The 19,164-nt window shown below is 47.3% G+C and overlaps 1 protein-coding gene across 2 annotated transcripts; it reads right to left on the bottom strand.

Annotated features, from left to right (window-relative positions):
* Positions 1–114: 114 nt before the first annotated feature.
* SASH3 (SAM and SH3 domain containing 3) lies at positions 115–11,085 on the bottom strand. Of its 2 annotated transcripts, none has more exons than XM_054996513.1 (8): positions 10,988–11,085; positions 8,419–8,514; positions 7,776–7,928; positions 6,970–7,090; positions 5,017–5,180; positions 3,911–4,117; positions 1,315–1,465; positions 115–1,012 (listed from the first exon to the last, which is right to left on the bottom strand). In XM_054996513.1, the coding sequence occupies exons 1-8, from the start codon at positions 11,042–11,044 to the stop codon at positions 831–833; spliced, it is 1,131 nt and encodes a 376-aa protein (XP_054852488.1). In that variant the 5' UTR covers positions 11,045–11,085; the 3' UTR covers positions 115–830. The 2 variants fall into 2 exon arrangements, with proteins under 2 accessions (XP_054852488.1, XP_054852489.1); XM_054996514.1 differs by having other exon boundaries at positions 5,017–5,177.
* Between the last annotated feature and the right edge of the window lie 8,079 nt (positions 11,086–19,164).

The following is a 19,164-nucleotide window of genomic DNA, read 5'->3' as shown; positions in this document are numbered from 1 at the left end:
GAGTTGTTTTAACATTTTGTTAAGAAGTCATCATTCCTTTAGAGGCCTACTCTTCCCAAAAGGTATTAAGATGGCAGGCAGTGCTGTGCTAGGCAGCGAGATGCGTTTTATTTGAGAGTCCGGTGCCACGGACTGAATCATGGGCATCAGATTCAACCCCTTTTGCAGTATAAAAACCCCTTCCCCCGGGCTGTGACAGCACAGACTGCTTAGTCCCAGTGGTGCTTATCAGCTCTGTTAGTTGCGCCTACCTGATATTGACCTTTGCTTTGCCTTGCTACTGCAAGCATCCAGGCATTTATTAGCAATGCAAGCAAAATATCCATCCTCTGTTCCCCAGTCAAGGCAGGCTGCTGCTATGTTGCCTTCTCACTTGGTAGCTGGCTGCTGCTTTCAACTCAAGGGTCGTCTTTTCCAGTCATGCAGCACAAAGTGGAGCTGCAGCTGCAGAGGTTGCATTCTGTGTTGAGTACGGCTCTCGTTGAGTGTCTGCTGCTCCTCTGTGGGTTGAAGCTGCAACCCTCCCCTGAAAGGGGGAAGGACGGGAGACTTTTTTCTAAATCAAGTAGGGGTAGGTGCGAGACATGGTAGCCCTCTTCTGTTCAATCAGCTCCCTTTTCCTGAGTTGTGGGTATGTTGCGTCCATAGCTGGAAAAAATGTCTGAAGCACAGCCTGTTTCAATGCAAAAACACTTCCGTGGGCAGATCCTTTTGCTCAGACTGTCCAGCTGGAGGTTTTGCTTGTCCAAAGAGGAAGATTGTGCTTTGTCCTTGCAGTGCAACTGCGACTCCCGACTTCAAGGCAAGGAGGCCCAAGGGAGGGGCTCCACTCAGGAGGACCCAGCCAGTGATAGGGACTGCGATCCTTCCTCTAACTGGGAGTCCTCCCGCACATTGTCCAGCATCTCTGCCCCTTCAAAACAGCCAGAATCCCGCGGGATGTCCCCCTTTGGCTCTTCAGGTGCCTGCTGAGGCTCTAAGCTCCCTCCTTCTTCTTCAGCTTCGCTGCTTGCTGTGGAGAGAGAAATTATACAGTGAGGATGCATGTTCTTGAAATTACAGCTGCCAAGAATATAAGATCCTAGTAAAGGCTCTGGGTCACTATCCTGATGCACCTCCTCCCCACAGTTAGTCCTCTTTGCCTTGGCATAAGAAGCCATGGCTACAGCAGTTGTGAAAGGGCGGGGGGGTAGGATCCCTGCTACATTTGGAAGCCCCCACCACCACCATGGCCTCCTTCTCAAGGGATTATTAGTCCTTGTAGCAGGGTCAGCCTTAAGGTAAGAGGAAGAAAGGAGCTCTGGGGGTGCTTACTGTCATAATCCAGTAGTAGATCTGCAGCCGTAAGGAGCTTGGCACGGTGTTGGGGGTCAGTGATGTTCAGCTCGTTCAGGTGAGTCTCCTGTAGCTCCTTGAAGTCCTCCAGGGTCTGGTAGCCGTTCAGGAGTAAGGTCGAGGAGTGTTCCTGGGTAGGGAGCACAGCCAGCTGGGTAGGGTAGTTTTATTGGACCTCAGAACTTCAGTTACTGTGGCTACTACCCCCTCATCCTTACTGAGTTCGGGGAGAGTTTCTAGACTATGTAAAGCCTGCCTGCAGGGCATTAGGGTTACTTTTACACAAGTGTGATTCCCCGTTTTGCTCTGATTGCTGCTTTGAATACAAACGCAATGGGGCCACAGGGATTTTCTATACACTGTAGCTTTTTTGCGTGCCATCCTTCCCATCTCCCCCAAACCCTTCTGGCGTGCTTTTCCCCCTCTTTAAGAAAAGGCAGCAGGAATATTGTTAGTGTAATGACACATAACAGTATATCCATTACTACCATTTTTTAAAAAAGTTAAAAAGCCCAGTGGTGAAAGGGGTGGTGGTGGCAGTTGCAACTGGAAGGGGTGCTGAATTGGGGGGAAGGGGGCAATTTTCCAAACACGGGAAAGATGGTCCCAAAACAGGTTTAGGAAAGTGCAGGTGAAGCTGGAGGAAAGCCAATGGGTGGGGGGGAGGGCTGTATGATGGTTTTGTTTAGCAGCCTAATTTTAAACTGCCACTGTTTGCGAGGGGAAAAGGAGCAAGAGTTCTTCACAAAAGCAACTTAAGTACAACTGGTGAGGCTACCCCTGGCTCTGGTGTGGGTCAAGGTGAGGTTAAGAGTGATACAGCAGATCTTGGATAAGGAAACTCATCTTGCTGGTCCTTCGCAGCTTTCCCACAGGTGAGCTGAAAGTGAATGAGCTTGTGACCCGGCCCCCCTGGACCCAAAAGAACTGCTTTTAATACACAAGAGATGGGGAATTTCTGGATTAGAAGCTAATTGGGCTTAGGCAAAACAATGTGGTGAGATGGTTGTGGGTTTTCCGGGCTGTATTGCCGTGGTCTTGGCATTGTAGTTCCTGATGTTTCGCCAGCAGCTGTGGCTGGCATCTTCAGAGGTGTAGCACCAAAAGACAGAGGTGTGATACTGAGAGATCTCTGTCTTTTGGTGCTACACCTCTGAAGATGCCAGCCACAGCTGCTGGCGAAACGTCAGGAACTACAGTGCCAAGACCACGGCAATACAGCCCGGAAAACCCACAACAACCATCGTTCTCTGGCCGTGAAAGCCTTTGACAATACAATGTGGTGAGAGTTAGAATTCTGTCATGAAACGGGGGCTCAGAAGTGCAACCTCTTGGAATCTGAAGATGACTGGGGAAGGCAATGGCAAACCACCCTGTAAAAAGTCTGCCAAGAAAACGTCGTGATGCAACATCCCCCCATAGGTCAGTAATGACTCGATGCTTGCGCAGGGGACTACCGTTACCTTTTACCTTGCTACTCATTAATGCCATGTCTAGGAAAATTTTGGAATGACTGGTCACTATGTAGGGAATGACCTGGTATATGTATACATGAACTACTTCTGCACCAGTGCCAGGCAGTCACAAATCTGTTCTTGGCTCAATCCCCCTATCTCCCCCCTAAGGAACAGTAGAATACACAATCGCCCTGCAAACCGCCCCTGAAAATGCTTGAAATGGCAGCTTTAGTGCATGGACTCAGTAGCCTTATTCAAAAACCCATTAAACTGATCTCCTGCCCTGTTCCATCCATGGTGGAAAAACAGTTATCATTTCGGTCTGGTGGGTTTTTAAAACGGTGAGTTCCAACTTCTACACAAAACATCCCAGGTTCTGCTACTAGAATTTTTTCCCCATTGTTGGAAACATGATGGAATGGAAGATGTTCCTTCCAGAGCTGCTCTGAAGAACGTGTTGCTGCTTGTGAATGGCAAAAAGCTGGTACAAAAATGTACTTGCACTTCTTTCTGCCCTACTTGAAACGGCAACTTCATGCCCGCCCTTCCAAGTACTAGCAATAAGTGGGAGCTCATGTGCTTTACAGGGCGCTGTTGTTCAAGTTCCTTTTCTACATATTAAAAGTAAAGTGGTTTGTGTGCACAGTGTAAACAATCCTTATGATGGGTCTGGGCTCCTGGTCTCTCCCATAACACTAGAACCCAGGGGAGCCCAATGAAGTTGATGGGTAATAGCTTCAGGATGGACAAAAGTGTTTCCTTACTCAACAACTAATTAGATATTGTTGAGTAGATACGTGAATACACATGCCAGGTCATTCCCTACGTCACGATACTCTGAATCCCAGTGTTGGAAGGCCCCATGATGGGAGGGCCATGGCCTCTATACACTTTTCATTGGCCCTCCAGGACAACTGGTTGGCCCTCGCAGGAAACAGAATGCTAGACTGGACGGGCCACTGGTCTGATCCAGCAGGGCTCTTATGGTCTGTGTACTCCGGGCAGTCTCTCAATTCTGGCCACAGTGCTTTGAGACGCAGTGTTAGCGCTGCTGCATTTGTGTGCTCGTGGATGCGCACGCGCCTGTCAGACTTTGCTCAATGAGACAATCCTCTCACCTGCAGGTTCATGCGCTCCAGCAGTTCCTCCAGGGTCTTGGGCTTGGGCCTCTTGCTCCTGCTTCGTGAACATCTGTTTAGGACTGGCACAGGGTCCTCTGGGATGATATCCACATAAATGAACTTGAAGGAGCCCATCTTGTTGTTCAGAATGCCTGTCCACGTGCCTACAGGGGGCTTGGCGATGATACGGATGATGTCCCCTTTCTGTGTCAAATGCAAAATCACACCTTTTAGTAGCATCCCCCACAGATGTGCCCCCACAGATGTGCCCCTCAGGATGAGCCAGGTTTTCATTCAATCCTTCCCAAGATCGCTGGCAATGATGTGGCCTGCAGGCATTTCCATGTTTTGGCTAGGAGAGGATGAAAAGGCTGTGGAAGAGGGCCTTGGTAGCTCCTTCCCTTGCTTGTTAGGATTCCAAATTGTTAGGTGGAGGCAGCTAATAAAATGCTTTAGTAAAGGGTTGGCATTGCTGCCAGCTGTAGCAAAAGCTACAAAGCAGAGTTCAGGAAGGCAGAGCTACAAAAATATTGGACGGAGCAGTGGTGACCCAAAAAGAGCCTGGGCAATTTTAAAATTAGTAACAGCAGAACTTCTAAGAAGTTGTGATTGGAGTATTGGGGGGAGAGATCCAGCCAGCTTGGCACAAAGGCACATTGTACTGCAAGAGGGTTGGGGAGGGGGGGAGTCCATGTTTCTGCTTATGGGAGGGATGCCTTGAGGGCATCATTATTAAAGGGAGGGGAAGGAGAAAAGAAGAGCTGAGCTAAGCTAGCCCTTTCCTGTCTTGCCAGTAGTTAATCTGCTGCACATCAATTGTAGATGACAGTACTATTGAGGGGGGGGGGGTGAAGCAGAACTAAAATACACACCTGGGGGTGGGGGGAAAGGATTTTGAGCCTCCCTCCCTCCTTGCTTTCATCTTGGTTTTTGAGCAAGAGAATCAACATCTTCCAGCTTCTGGGCACCGGCAGTCACAGCTGGAGGGCTCCTGGTCCTTTGAAATGCTAATGAACAGTTTGGCTTGAAAGAGAGGGTTGTGTGCGAAAGAGAAGGACCCCTGGCTGCCAGGAACAGAAATGCAAAGCAGGCGAGTTACCCACCTGAAGTTTCAGCGAGTCCTTGTCATAGGGGCTAGGGATGAAGTCTGTGTGAACTCTGGCTTTGCCGCAGAAAGGGCCATTGTATGGCACAGGGCTGTCCTCTTCCATCTTCTTCCTGCCGCTGCTGTGCCCCATCAGTTTGGGATCAAACAAATCACTGCCTACTGGAGGAAGAGGATAGGAGAAAGGTGGGAAGCAGGGAGAGGCGGGTTCAGTTTGCTCTCCTGACTTCTTCTTGATGGTGTGAAGGAGAGACGCAACAGGCAGAAAGAGTCTCCATTCCTTCCTATTGCTGCTGCCTGGGACAAACCCCCCACCCCAACCCTCCCTGAATTCACAAGTATCACACCCCAGGCTGAGGAAAATGGCTGACTTTCTCCCGATCCTGCACACAGTACTGAATTCCAGGCTTGTGGGGGCAAGAGCAGGCTGCACGTGGTCTCATATCAGTCATGCCTGCTGTCACAAAACAAAAAGCGTCTCTTGCCCAAGCCTGCTGCGCAATCCAGCTAGCAGCTAGCCAGGTACACAGGTAGCTGCTTACACAGCAAGAAGCAACGTGCAATGCAGCCACACATCACAGGAAAAGAAGGGTGGGGGAAATCCTTGGCAGCCTTTCCACCCAATCTGACCGACTCAGAAAAGCCTTTCCACCAAGGCATACAAAATCCACCTGTTGGCTCATGCCCTGGATCCCAGCCCTTTGAGCCCCCCTCCAACTTAAATAACTGGGATCTTCAGTGCAAAAAACAGTCAGAAGGGGAAGGGGATCAACTTGCATTCCCTGCCAATCTGTCCTGAATGTCATTCAAAAGAACAAGGGAGCTGCAGCCTCTAACCCTACATGTTCTGGAAGTAGAGCTGGCTGCAGGGCAAGATGGGGGCGGGGGTTGAGGTGGGGAAGGCAAAGGAGAAATTATTTGTCAAGGCTGAGCTGACCTGCCCAGCCAGGAGCACCGGAAAGCAGTCCTGGGAACAAAGGATGGACACAGGCTGCTGCTCCTAGCTCTAAGCAGCGAAGAGCAGAGCCTGAGAGCCAAGCAACAAGTGACGCCTGACACAGGTTGGACACTTGTCAGCTTCCCTCAAGTTTTGATGGGAAATGTAGGCGTCCTGGTCTTGCAGCTGTAATGGAGAGCCAAGCTGCAAGACCAGGACGCCTACATTTCCCATCAAAACTTGAGGGAAGCTGAATAAGAGTCCAACCTGTGTCAGGCGTCACTTGTAGCTTGGCTCTGAGAAAGGATTCAGCTTTCAATTGCATGTTTTAATCTCATGGTGGGAGGTGAGGGGAAGCTGCTGAGGTTAGGGTCTGTTTGGCTCAAGAGATGTCTGGGTGGAGAATGGGGTTCGTGCACACACAAATGCATGTGTCGGTTTGTCTGCCCTACATTCTCACCTCCAGAAAAGCCTTATAACCCTTAACAACGAGGTCTAGTTCTCGCAGAGATCTGATAAACCCATGTCTCGCCTGCACCACTTCAGACTGCGGGTGAACAGCTCACATGATGAAATTCTAAGAAATGCCTTGCACACAGAAAGCTAGTATATCAGATTGGCTTGGATTCTTGTCCTTGGTATATTAGCTTTTCCATGTGTGGGGATATTATGTGACACTCCCCCCCCCACTCACAGATCCCTACAGTCTGAAGTAGTGTAACTTCAAGAAGAACATGCCATGGAGTTGCAATCAACAGGGTGACCCCATCCACAGGGCGTTCCTGGCAACAGACGAGCAGAGGCGGCATAGCAACCTCAGTCTCATTTGGTGATCTCCCATCCAAGTACTGACTGTGGCTGACCCTGCTTAGCTCCCAGGCTCCGACAAGCCCAGGCTAAGCTGGGATACTGAACTCCAGGATCCGGTTCTATATACTTTCCATGCTGGGCTAGGAGATAACCGTGCCATTTCTTGCTATCTTCAAGCTGAGCTTTGCCCCCTGCCCCACTCACCACTCGGGCTCTGAGGAGTGCTGGGTGAGTGAATATCTTCCGCTGGTTCTGGGAAGATGAGGGCTTCTTTATCCATAGGGCTGTGCAGGAGAGATCCAGCTGTGTCCTCATCAAGCTCCCCCTGAAACAAAGCAAGATTCCTACCATGTGTCCCCCTTTATTCTTAAGGCAGAGAGCCCAGACTGGGTTGATGGCCTTGGCTTTATTACCCATTCCTGACTAACCACAGGAGTGGTTAGTCAGGAATGGGTAATAAAGCCTAGCGTGGAATCAGTTTCCAAGCCTAAGCCAAAGATTCTTCCCCAACTTTACAACTTAAGGTCCCTTTCCCAGGAGGGCTGGGGCAGGAGGGGAGAACTGAATGTACAACCCTGTGAAGGCAAAACACACACTTATTATGGCAGAGTCATGCCCATCACTCAGTTCCTCAAGTAGGGCTGCCTGCTTTGGGTTGGGGAATTCCTGGAGATTTGGGGGTGGAGCCTGTGGAGGGCATGTTTTGGGGAAGGGAGGGGCTTCAGTGGAGTATAGTGCCCTTGAGTCCACGCTCCAAAGCAGCCATTTTCTCCAGGGGAGCTGATCTCTGTACTTTGGAGATCAGTTGTAATTTTGGGAAATCTCCAGGTCCCACCTGGAGGTTGGCAACCTTATGAAGGCATCACTTTTAGCAGCATATATACAAGGACAGGTGGCCTGGCCCCAGCTGTCTTTGGAAGCCCTGAATGTCGGTGATGCTTTCTGAGCCAGACCATGGTTGGCCAGGAGATTTCCACCCCCGCCTAGCCCAGCTTCACTGCTCTGCTCACCTGCTCAGCCAGCGCTCTGGCTGCTGCCTTGCCGGTCTTCCGGTTCATGGTGCGAGAGATGGCAGCTTTCCACCGCCGGCCCAGCTTTAAGCTGCTGCTTTTCCCGGAGTCATCTGGGCTGGGCAGAGCATTTGGAGTGTTGCTTTCTGAGACCTGAATAAAGAGGCAATTGGTCTAGGAGGCAAGGTGCCAGGAGATTAAAATCCACTGCTGGGTCTAGTTGATCCCTTCCCAGCCTAGACCCTTCTACCGATACCCAGCTTCAAATGAAGATGGCTGCCATTCTGTGCAGCTGTGGGATTTCAGTTTCAAAAAAGGATAGGTCAGGTTGTGGCCCCCTTGATGGAGCATGTGCACAAGAGAGAATACTACTGGGAAAACGGTAGTCATTGTTTTGGTTTAGGGTGCTGACCAATGAAGAGGGAAAGCTGCAGCCAACCACCACGGCTAGGTCTGAAGACTATTAAAATGACAGCATCCAGGTGCGCAGGAGAAGTACTCAAGTAGGGGTAGTGGTGGCAAAAGTCACGTGCAGGGAAAACAAGGAGCTAGAAGGGGGATCGTATGGCCGATGGCAGAGGGAAGCGGCCAGCTGGGGTGGGTGGCTGAGCTCGCCAAGGCCGGGAAGAGCTGGGAGACTTGCCTCCTCCTCCAGGCTGAACTCCTTCTCACTTGTAATGGGGGAACTGGGCTTGGTCTTGGCGAAGTCCTTGAAACTGCTGGACCGCTGCAGAGACAGCTGGCGGAGGAAGCAAGAGATGGACGGGTTACTAAGAAAGAAAAAGGCCACCCAGCGAAAGCAGGGGTGATGGCAAAGGGTGGGCAGATGAAGCTGCCTCTGACCATTCTCCATACTGCCTACTTTGGCTTTCTAAGGTGTCAGGCAGAGAAAGGGCCTTATGTTCATTTAGGTGGAGATGCCCGGGGTGGAATGTGGGACCCCTGACCCAGCAGGGTTCTCTCTGAGCCGCAGCACCTCCCCAGCTATTGAGGGACGAGTTAAAAACTAGGCTAGGATCGACAGGAACAGGAGTCCAGGCAGCACTCAAAGGCTGACAACCTTCCCTCCAGCACGAACCTTCATGACTCAGAGCTCATTTCATCAGGTTGTGAAGTGTCTCATTTGTTAACCTGGGAAAGGGACCTGTCTAAGGAACCGTGAGCTGGTGGAGGAAAAGGGAAAACTCTTCCCTGATTCTGCTGTCCATAAGACTACCATTCAGGATACGTTTGGACAGAGCCAAGGGCTATATTTCCTTCCTGTGTAATGTAAACAGCACTGTGACTCCCCATAGATAAGGCAAAGGATGCTCAGTAGAGAATGACTTCGTCTTTGTCTCATCTGACAAAGAGAGCTGTGGTTCTCGAAAGCTTATGCTTCAATAAAGTTGGTTAGTCTTAAAGGAGCTACTGGACTTTTTACTAAATTTTTTGGGCAAGCAATGTGTGTCCCACCTGTTTCCACTGATCTGCCTAGTCCCAAGAAAGACCATGGCGGTCAGCATCCTCTTGGAGTGGCCCCAGCCATTTCTTTCTCTGCGGGCACAAACTCCCTATAACCATGTTTAAGATATACTTTGGAGCACTTGGTGTGGCCTGGTGTCAGAGAGAGGATCCTGGGTTATAGACAGACGCATCACTGATCTAAGGCAGCCTGGCTGTTTCCCCATGTCCTTGGGCCCCACGCTTTTGTCTGCTGCTCAGGCCTTTTTGAAGTGTTGCTCAAAGTCAACACTTATTCAGCAGTAAGCAGAGGAAGTGGCTTAGCGCCTGCACCTCTTGATACTCAAACACCTGGGAGAGCAGCAAATGTGGAGGAAGTTTCTGGGTTGTTTTTTCACTCACTTCACAACAGAGGCACTGCAGACACTATCAAGCTTATGTCGAGCTTATGCGCATTCAGGGTCTGGAAATGCAAATATCAGTGAACCAGAATGCACACCTCAATGCGTTCAGCAAAGTGGGGGTGGGGGTGGGGATTGCAGTCCAGACACACCGGATTTGCAACGCCAAGAGCAAAGAGCTCTCGTTTCGCACCCGTGCAAAAGCTGATTATTGCAATGACCCAACGCGAACTGTGCATGCCCTCTTCCTTGGAAGAACAGGAACCACAGTGCAGCACACCCAATCGTACACTCATCTATTGCACTGGTCATACTTCTGCAGATTTGTTTTAACTTTGCCTGGCTACAGCTCGAAACACTACAAAAGCCTACAAAGCCGATTTGGCCAAGAGACGGCTGCGGGACAATCAAAATGAAAGTGTGTGCGGTGCATAATGGCCAGTATTCTCTGAAAAGCTATTTGCCTGTACTCAGCCTAAGGGATTTAATGTGGCGTGAGATCTGGTAGGCAGCAGCCTGTTTCATCAGAGGCGTTCAGTGGTCTGAGATGATGCTACGTGGATGCAGCTGATGAAATAAACTGTTGCCTAGCAAAGCTCAGCCCTCGATAAGCCGGTTAACTCTTGAAACAGTGCCATTCTTTTGGAATTTCTCACTGTGTTTCTGTGGCCCTCCGAGAGGGAGAGTATGTTTGAGGGAGGAGCAGGCAAGGATGTGGACGGAGGGAACAGCATCCCTCCAGCAAGGAGAAGGAAAGAGATCCCATCCCTGGGGAAAAACGGACGAAGTGGAATGTTAACCTCTCTGGTTTCTGGGTTTGGATTACAGGGATCCATTATTGCTCCCTGCTTCCAGTGCTGCGGTTCTGAGATACAGGAAGTGCTAGCTCCACTTTTTCCTTCCAGCAGAGCCTCAACAGGTGCCATTTTCCATGGTGTGAGGCTGCAGTAGGAGTAGGGAAGGATTTCCCTGCAGAATTACTGTCCGTCATCCCAATGAATGAACATGGTTACTGCTGAGGAAACCTCTCATTCCCTTGCAAAATGGGCGTTGTTCTTGCAGTAAACAGATCCTGGAAACCAAGCAGGCAACCCCGATCCAAGATCGGCCGCTTAACCCAGTGCCACCAGATCAGCGCACTGCAGTGTCCTGTGCAGCCGCATTGCATCACAAGAGACGTAGGAACGCACTTCTCTGCTTGCCCAATGTTATGTTGGCAACCCTAAAAGAATATTGTGGCCCCCAAACCATCGGGCCAGTCCTGGCCGAGCATACTCAGGTTAACGATGCCCAGGTGCCATGGCCACGTTTACCGAGACGTGATGGTCTTAAGGAAGGGAAGGGAGCCTCAGTGCCTCCCACACTTACCTTCCTCTTCTGGGTTGGATCCTTCTCACTGGCGTTGGACGGCTTGCGGCGCAACATGATTGTCCCTCCAGAGTGAATCAAACAGCAGGCAAGGCAAAGCAGCACCAGAGATTGAAGGTGAGCACCCCGCTGACGCACGCTAACCTCAGAGGCCGGGAAATGCACAGGAAACGGCTGCATCACATGGGTTGCTCTTCCAGCAACTGAGCCTCAAGCAGCAGAAGATGGGCCTAGCCCTGTGTTCGCACAGGAAGGAAGTGGCAATTTTGTGTTGAAGATGACTTCTGAAAGCCTGCTAGGGGCCAGAAGAAGAGGGGCCTGCAGACGACTGAAGGGTGGGCCACTTGCCTCGGTGGGGACGGCTTGGGGAGGAGAACCAGGGCACTTAATAGGGTATCTGGGGCGGTGGGGGGGGAGGTATCTAACATCTCCTCTGTCTTGTAGCTCTGAAGACACACACATGAAGGCTTTCCAGAAGAAGGAAGGAGCTCTGTGCAACTTTCAGCAAACAGACACCCCTGGGAGTTAGATCTGATCTGATTTTTTTTTGAAAATATAATGTAATGGTGAAATTTACATTTTAAAATTTTCAAGTAAGGTTTCAAATTTTTGATTTTTGAAGCATGCTCTCCATGAAACTCAGCAGAATAAGTTGTCCTTTCTCCTTGCTAATATTAAATTCTGGGTGTGGCCAGAAGCAGCAGTCCTTGGGTGTTAGCCGTGGGGCAAGAATGAAAGGGCCTTCGCCCACGGCCTGTGTTAGACAGCGTCGTTCCTCAAAACCAGCCCATGATCCGTTTGTTTTGTTTAATTGTACTCTTTTGTTTGAATTGGCAAATTGTGTTCAGTCTGTTGCTGTGAATTCCTTAGGGTCCCTTCAAGGAGAAAAGCAACCTACAAATGCCATAAACAAATGTTAAAAACCACTTTTTAAGGAAATCTAATTAATATTTCAACCTGGGTTTTTTTCTTCCCCCAAAAGCTCAACTTCAAATGCCACTCATTATTGGTAACATTGTAACAAATGCAAATTTACACTTTTAACAAAATGAAAAATTGAATTAGAATGGCCTTGAAATCCACCCCGGATTTGCTTCAGCTGACTTCCCACCCCAGAAGCTACCTGGAGCCCGTTGGATGAATCACTGCAGGTCACGCGGGGCGGGGGGGGGGGGTTTGTAAGAGAAGAGGGACACGTTTCCTGGGCAAACCGGTGAGGGGGGAGCCCGCTGCTCTTCTCCTATGACACCACTGGAGGCGGCCAGAAGCTGTAACATTAGTACATCAGGGGTATAGAGGCAAAGGGCAGCAGGTATCCTTAGCTGTTGTCTTTGACGCTGGATGCTGAGTTAGAACTGTTTGCGGAAGATCGTTATCTTATAGAATTTTTGCCCACCTGTCAACCTTTAAAGTAAGCATATCTATTTTCACTTCTAAGCTTTTGGAGTGCACTCTTATCAACCTATTGCTTAACCAATAATATTAACAATGGCTGAATAGAGGGACAGTGTTTGGTCCAGTAACTTTGACCATTTCTGAACTACTATTTACAAGACTAATTACAAGTACTATTTTACAAGAGCCAGTTTAGTGTAGTGACGGGACTCTAATCTGGAGAACCGGATTTGATTCTCCACTCCTCCGCTTGAAGCCAGCTGGGTGACCTTGGGTCAGTCACAGCTCTCTCAGAGCTGTCTCAGCCCCACGCACCTCACAGGGTGATTGTTGTGGGGACAGTAATAATATACTTTGTAAACTGCTCTGATTGGGTGTTAAGTTGTCCTGAAAGGGCGGTATATAAATAAAATGTTGTTGTTGTTATTAATGGTGCGATCTTAAACAGAGTTACATGCTTCTCTTTTTAGGATTACACTGGACTGCAGAACAATCCTCAGTAGATCTACTCAGAATCCTATTGGGATTCTGAAGGATTTACAGGAAAGTGCTTTTAAGATTGCATTGTAGGTCTCATATTAGTGAAAAATGGGCCCAAAGTTAGTGGATGGTTTCACTAAACACTACCCACTTAGCTTACTACTGTTTGATACAAAAAATATTCTTTTATAACTTGGTGGCTGAAAGCACACTTTCACACACCATCGTGGTGCAATGATGTCATAAAACGCGCCAGGAAGACGCTATCATTCCGACTGTTTAGCACTATGCCGGTAAGTGTGGATTCAGCCAGGTGAAGACTCGCAAACCCATCCTGTTCCTTCTGGAGGGACCCTTGAATGTTAGAAAGCCCCTGCAGCTATCTCAAGTCCCTGTCCGACAATGCCACCTCTACCCCTCACTCCCAAGGAGTGCCAAAAGCAAACTGGTATCTACTCACTGCCAGTAATGACTATAAGAATATCTCCCGCCAGACATGGTCATACATCTAAGCACTCTTTTGCTGTTTAAAGGCTCTGCCTAGCTGCTGTACTTTCAAGCTCCGAGGATGGTGTGAGCTGACTTGCTGCCCCCCACCACATTGCCACATTTCAGATAGCAAGACTAAATAGATATGCTGTTTTTGCAGAGATTGGACTTAAAGAGTGTTTAAGATATCAAAGTTTAATAAAAAGATTACACATGGTCTTTTCGCACATTTCCAGCCGATCAATGGAACAAAGGAAAAGTGAAAACATTCAGTATCTTTTCCCTACCCTACACTCGGTTATTATCTTAATGCTGTTTCAATAGGACAGACTCGCTTCTCTTGAAGTTGAAGAATTCCTGAGCGGTGGGCATTTCTTCACAACATCACTAATGAAGACTGAGCCCTGATTATGAACTAATGAACTACCAGGCAGAATTCATTAATGGTGGACCATTAATTAATTGATTTGGGCTTTCGATGAATTTAGTTAATGGCTGCTGATTTTTATTTAACAAGTAATTATGCCTGATTTGAAGAGAGGCTGTCATTATTGGTGGTGTTTATTTAAACAAAACTCTTTTTTTCTCTCCTCTGTATTTCTATATGATTCATCATGTTGATTATCAAGGCTATGATTTATGAAATCCATGTAAAATCTTCTCATTGGGGCCAATCCAAATGACCCAAAACATTGTGCGAGCTTTTGAGTTCAACAAAACTCTTAATCGGGGTAAATGTCACAAAGGAAGTAGGAAGATGGGTTGGAAGAATGTGGGAGAGTTCAGTCATAGTTTTGGATAAATCAGTAAGAAATTGAAGATAAAATTAAATATTTAGATACCGCAATTGGTATTTAACAAGAGGTAATGAAACACAAGAATGTTAAAAAAAAGTTAGAGCCCCCCCCCCCCAAGTGTAGGAATTGAAAGCTAAAACAGAAAAGCTAGAAGTAAGAATTGGAGGTTATAGAATAGGAACAGAAAACAGTGTGAAATTTAGAAGTATTCCTGAACGATTAGAGAAAAAAGATTTAGTGGGATTCCTTGAAGAAGTATCGAAACATTATCTGGATGTGGAACGAAGTGGATCTCAAGGCAGCTATAAGAATTAAAATGGCCACCAGGTTAAATAAACCTAGAGACATATTGATGGTTGTTGTGGGTTTTCCGGGCTGTATTGCCGTGGTCTTGGGAGTGAAAGACCACGGCAATACAGCCCGGAAAACCCACAACAACCATCGTTCTCTGGCCGTGAAAGCCTTCGACAATACACTAGAGACATATTGGTAACCTTTCTAAGGTTAAGAAAGATAGAACAGTTTGGAACAGTAAAAAAAGATTGCTCAAAGAAACAACAGGTTTTTGAGTGCTTTGCATTCAACCCCCCCCCCCCCGCCCCCGGTCAAAGGGACAGAATCTTTAACACATTTCCAGCCGGAAAACAGATCTAATACAAGAGAAATGGAATACCTCTTTTCCTCTGAGTATCTCAAGAGATTATCTCTTCTCTTGCCTGGGCAGTTAGTTCATCATCTGGATGACCCACCATGTGACATATAGTAGGTGTCTTAACAGTGCGGTTTGCAGTTACATCCTTCTATGCCCATTTATTTCAATGGACTGAGAAGAGTGTCACCTCTTAGGGCGGTGGGAGTGGGAGATCTTTCTTGAAAATGGCACACTCTGAAATTCCCTCCCAAGCGAAATCCACCTTGCTCTAGCCCTGTAGTCTCTCTGTCATATAGTGAAGATAGTCCTTTTTAGGAAAGCCTTTGCTAGTTATTTTGCCAAGGAGTACTTCTGGCTGTCTTTGAGGCTGATTGTGAATTTTGCACGCTGCTGCCGTTTATCAATGCTTGTAAAAGAAGAAATTGGAGACTGTTTCACTGATTAGTAGCAGAGTTTTTATTACAAAATTGTTATTTGTGTTTTTAACTTGGAACCTTCACAAAGAGTCCATTTTTGGGATGGAAAGATGGGATAGAAATTGTTCTAATAAAGAAAAACCCAATAGGGATATATAAAATCCCCAAGAGGAACTCATCTTGAAATCAATTCCCTGGCTTAGATGTTGTCTCCTCTTCTTCCTTTTGTGCTCACAGTCACACTGCATCATGGATTTTTAAATCTTCAAACTGCTTAAACAGGCCGCAATCCAGCACCAAATTAGGCATGCTTAAATCCAGAGAGAAAAATGGGCTTAACTGCACCTTATTCTGTGTTGGATCATGACCTTCCTAGTTCTTCTGTGTGATGGACCAAGAACACAAAAGTTTATTGTACTGGCGCAAAATGACAGAGAAATTTCTTCATTCTGGATACAGTTTATAAGATCTCGTTTTGCATTGACAAATACCCAATACTGACCCAAACTCAAGTTTAGACCAAATTCAGTCAGCAACCTGCTGACTGGGCCAATCACAGATGCCACATAGTTTGTGTGCTTGGGGTCACGTTGCAACTATTGCAATCCTCTTATTACTGTAGATTAATTTGATTACAAACAATGAAAAATAAAAGTCCAAAATTCTCACGCTGGAAACAGGAATGTCTTTAAGTATAGCGGTGGGAGAAGAAATTGGTTATAGTCCATCACTGCTAGTAGATCTAGAAAGTCTCTCTACACAAGACATCTGGCACGTGTTCTTCAACTGTTGGGTTACACTATTTCCTGGGAACTGTAGTTTTAAAAGAGTCGCTTAGGATCACTGTGGAGAGGAAGGTTGAAAATGCAAGCAAAATAAGTTAAAAGAATTTTTCTAGTGCAGTTTGTGGATGCCTTTAGTGCCCCTGCTCACTCTGGGTGGAATCTGCCAGGTCTTAAAATAAAAGTTTCTCTTCCCCCACCCATGGCACTCTGAGTGGAATTGCAAAGTTCTTCTCTCCTTCTCTGAGCAGCGGAGACCCTGCTCGGTCTTTGAAAACTTTTAAGACCTGGCAGATTCCACCAGAGTGTGTCTGTGTGGGGGAGACTAAAAGCTTGCGCCGATAAAACTACACTAGAAAAATGCATCTAACCTAATTTTGCTTGTACTCTCAACCTCCCCACAGCGACTCCAAGCAACTCTTTTAAAACTACAGTTCCCAGGAAACACTGCATCACCAAATACTTGAATAACATGTGCCAGATGTCTTGTGTAGAGAGACAAACTCAACATCCTGGAACGTATTCAATCCTGTCTCCAACGAAGGCACAAAGCAACAAATAAAGAACATACTTATAAAGCATCCTGTGAACTTAGTAACTACCATGAAAAAGGACTTCAGAATTTTTTCCAGCAACTTCAGAATTCTGAGTATGTGTGATAAACACGAAGCTAGCTTTTACAGCATTAAACCTAGGGCCTGAACTTGGAGATCCTATCAGTGAGTGATGGCTCCTCATTGAGCTTACAAATTCATAGTAAAGCATGTAAAGGAATGGCAGTGCAGAGCAGTGGTCAGAGAATACCCTCTAGCAGGGGTCATGGCTACGACTTGATAGCACTTTCTACCCCCACCAACCTTTCATGAGTCAAAGCTCACCGATGAAGTCAGTTTCAACTTTTGAATGCTTAGACCCAGGAAATTTTGTTGGTCTTTAAGACTATTGGACTTGAATTTTGTTCAATACTGAAATACAGTTGTGAATCCACCTTCCTGCATGGGTGTAAATCAATTCAGGATGCTGACAGAAGTGCATTTAAAACTTTGTTTTCACAAGTGCACACCAACAGCGCGCAGGGGATGGTGGAAGTCAAAATTGCTTTAAGTGGCACGTGTGAAGTCAGCCTAAAGGTTCACTTTTATATTAAGTTTTATTAGAATAAAGCCACAAGGAGGACACTGTACTCCGTCCTGATACACACAACAAACCACATGATTCACTAATTAATTGAAGAGAAGAAAATATATAGCTTTAGGGAACTAATTGGGGAAAAACAATTTATACAGCCAGTAAAAGTCATCCTATTATCAGGAAGACATTCCAAATATACTAGATGGAAATAATCACATGTAGCCAAATAATTAACAACATCAATATTCCAAAATTAATGTGTTCAGCTAACTCAGAGTACATAAGATAACTGCTTGTATGTATATCATGCCCCTTCTACTGCAGATGAGGGGAAGGAATGTGATATACACACAACTATTATTTGCACTCTGGAAACTACAACATCTTAATTTCAGAATATGGATGGTGTTAATTATCAAGTTACATGTGATCATTTTTGTATTCAGCCAGTTTCTGAATTTAAGCCAAATTACACATTATGTTGGGGGTCCAGGATTGACTTTCCCAGCCAAGAGGGATCCCCAAACCGGACTGGGGCCATGGTAATGGGGAAGAGTTATCCCCCCCCCTCTTCTATTCCCCCAGTCAAAATTTCCTCTTTCTCCCTCTCTCTTCCTGGGCTATTAGCCAAGGTACAGTAAAAAGACAGTCATATGGGGGAGACTCTTTTTTTCCAATGAGGTTAACAGCAAACCTCTTGCCCTCCAGTTTTGATTGGGGAAATGATGTGGTGTGTAGACCAACAGACCACACAAATGGGGTACCTGCAAGGGCTTGCAGGAGGCGTCTCATGTTCCTCTCCCACATCACGTCCTCTTTCCCTTCCCTGCTCCCCACAGCCTCTCCCCTTTCCTGCATCTTTTTCTCCTTCCCACCCACCTTTGTCTGTCCCTGCTTTCACTTTTCCCCCTTACATCTTAGGCAGCCCTCTCCAGTATGGCCCAGTTGCACAATGCCGGCTGATAGAGACCCAGTTGCATGGTGGGGAACCTGTGAGGACTTGTGTGGGGTGCTTCACTTGCCCCCGTATCCCCTTTCCCCACTCTATTGCCTCTTTCTCTCCTGGCAGCCCACATATACTCACCTTTCTCTATGTCCTTCTCTCCTTCATACCCACTAAACAACTCATCTTTTATCTGTCCCAGATCTTCATCTAGGTTTACAAATTTATTCCATTTATATAGTGCCTATCTCCACAGTGGGGACCCAAAGAATCTTACATCATGCTTCTTGCCTTCATATTATCTTCACAACAACCCTAAGAGGTAGGTTACACTGAGAGGATGTGACTGGATCAAAATCACCCCATGAGCTTCTACAGCAGAGTGCCGATTCCAACCTGGGCCTCCCAGATCCTACTCTGAAACTCTAACCACTACACAACCACTGGCTTTGGAGGGAGCTGCAGTTGAACAGCGGCAAGCAGTCAGGCCTGGGTGAGTCATGCAAGTCACGTGGTATCAAGTCATGTGGTGGTCCTTCCTCAAAGGCCAAAACAACCTTAGAAATAAAGGAAGGACTTATTGGGGCCAGGCCCAACAACAAACAACGGAGAAAATGGCCCTCCCCTTCCTCTGCCTTTTCATGACAGAAACCAAGCCTGGAATACTCTGTCATGGTTGCCTAGCAACAGCCACTGAGGGCTTCTGGTTAAAGCTACAGGAGCTCCTCTAATCAGTTTGAAGCTTTTTAAACCCCAGTTGTATTTGTTTAGATTTCAGAAGTAAGGAAGTGACATCACGCCGGCCACAGGACTGCTTCCACATTCTGTGTGGGGCCAATTCGGCCCGTTTGGAGCCCAAATTGGCCCAAACTGCAGGAACACTCCCATGGTCAGCGCGATGATGTCATTTCTGGAAGTGATGTTGCCGCGCACATTCCTGAGGTGCCTACGGTGCTGGGCAACCTCCGGGAGCTTGCCACCTTCCGCTGACCATTGGCAGGCAAGCTGGCAACCCCCAGGAATTTGCCCACCACCGTGAGCACCTAGGAACCTTAGGTGTGTAGGAAAATCTGCTAGCCCATTCATGGCTCC

Source organism: Eublepharis macularius, chromosome 13, assembly GCF_028583425.1.
Source record: "Eublepharis macularius isolate TG4126 chromosome 13, MPM_Emac_v1.0, whole genome shotgun sequence".
Lineage (NCBI taxonomy): Eukaryota > Metazoa > Chordata > Lepidosauria > Squamata > Eublepharidae > Eublepharis > Eublepharis macularius.
The sequence above is the reverse complement of the archived record's forward strand: the minus strand, read 5'-3'. Positions and strand labels throughout refer to the sequence as shown.

Bases quoted from the DNA above. Each gene is read 5' to 3' on its own strand.
- SASH3 (XM_054996513.1), bottom strand. From the start codon at position 11,044: ATGTTGCGCCGCAAGCCGTCCAACGCCAGTGAGAAGGATCCAACCCAG. The intron at 5,181-6,969 runs GTGAGTGGGGCA...CTCTTCCTCCAG, and splicing joins CACTCCTCAGAGCCCGAGTG to TAGGCAGTGATTTGTTTGAT. The intron at 4,118-5,016 runs GTGGGTAACTCG...CATTTGACACAG, and splicing joins AGGACTCGCTGAAACTTCAG to AAAGGGGACATCATCCGTAT.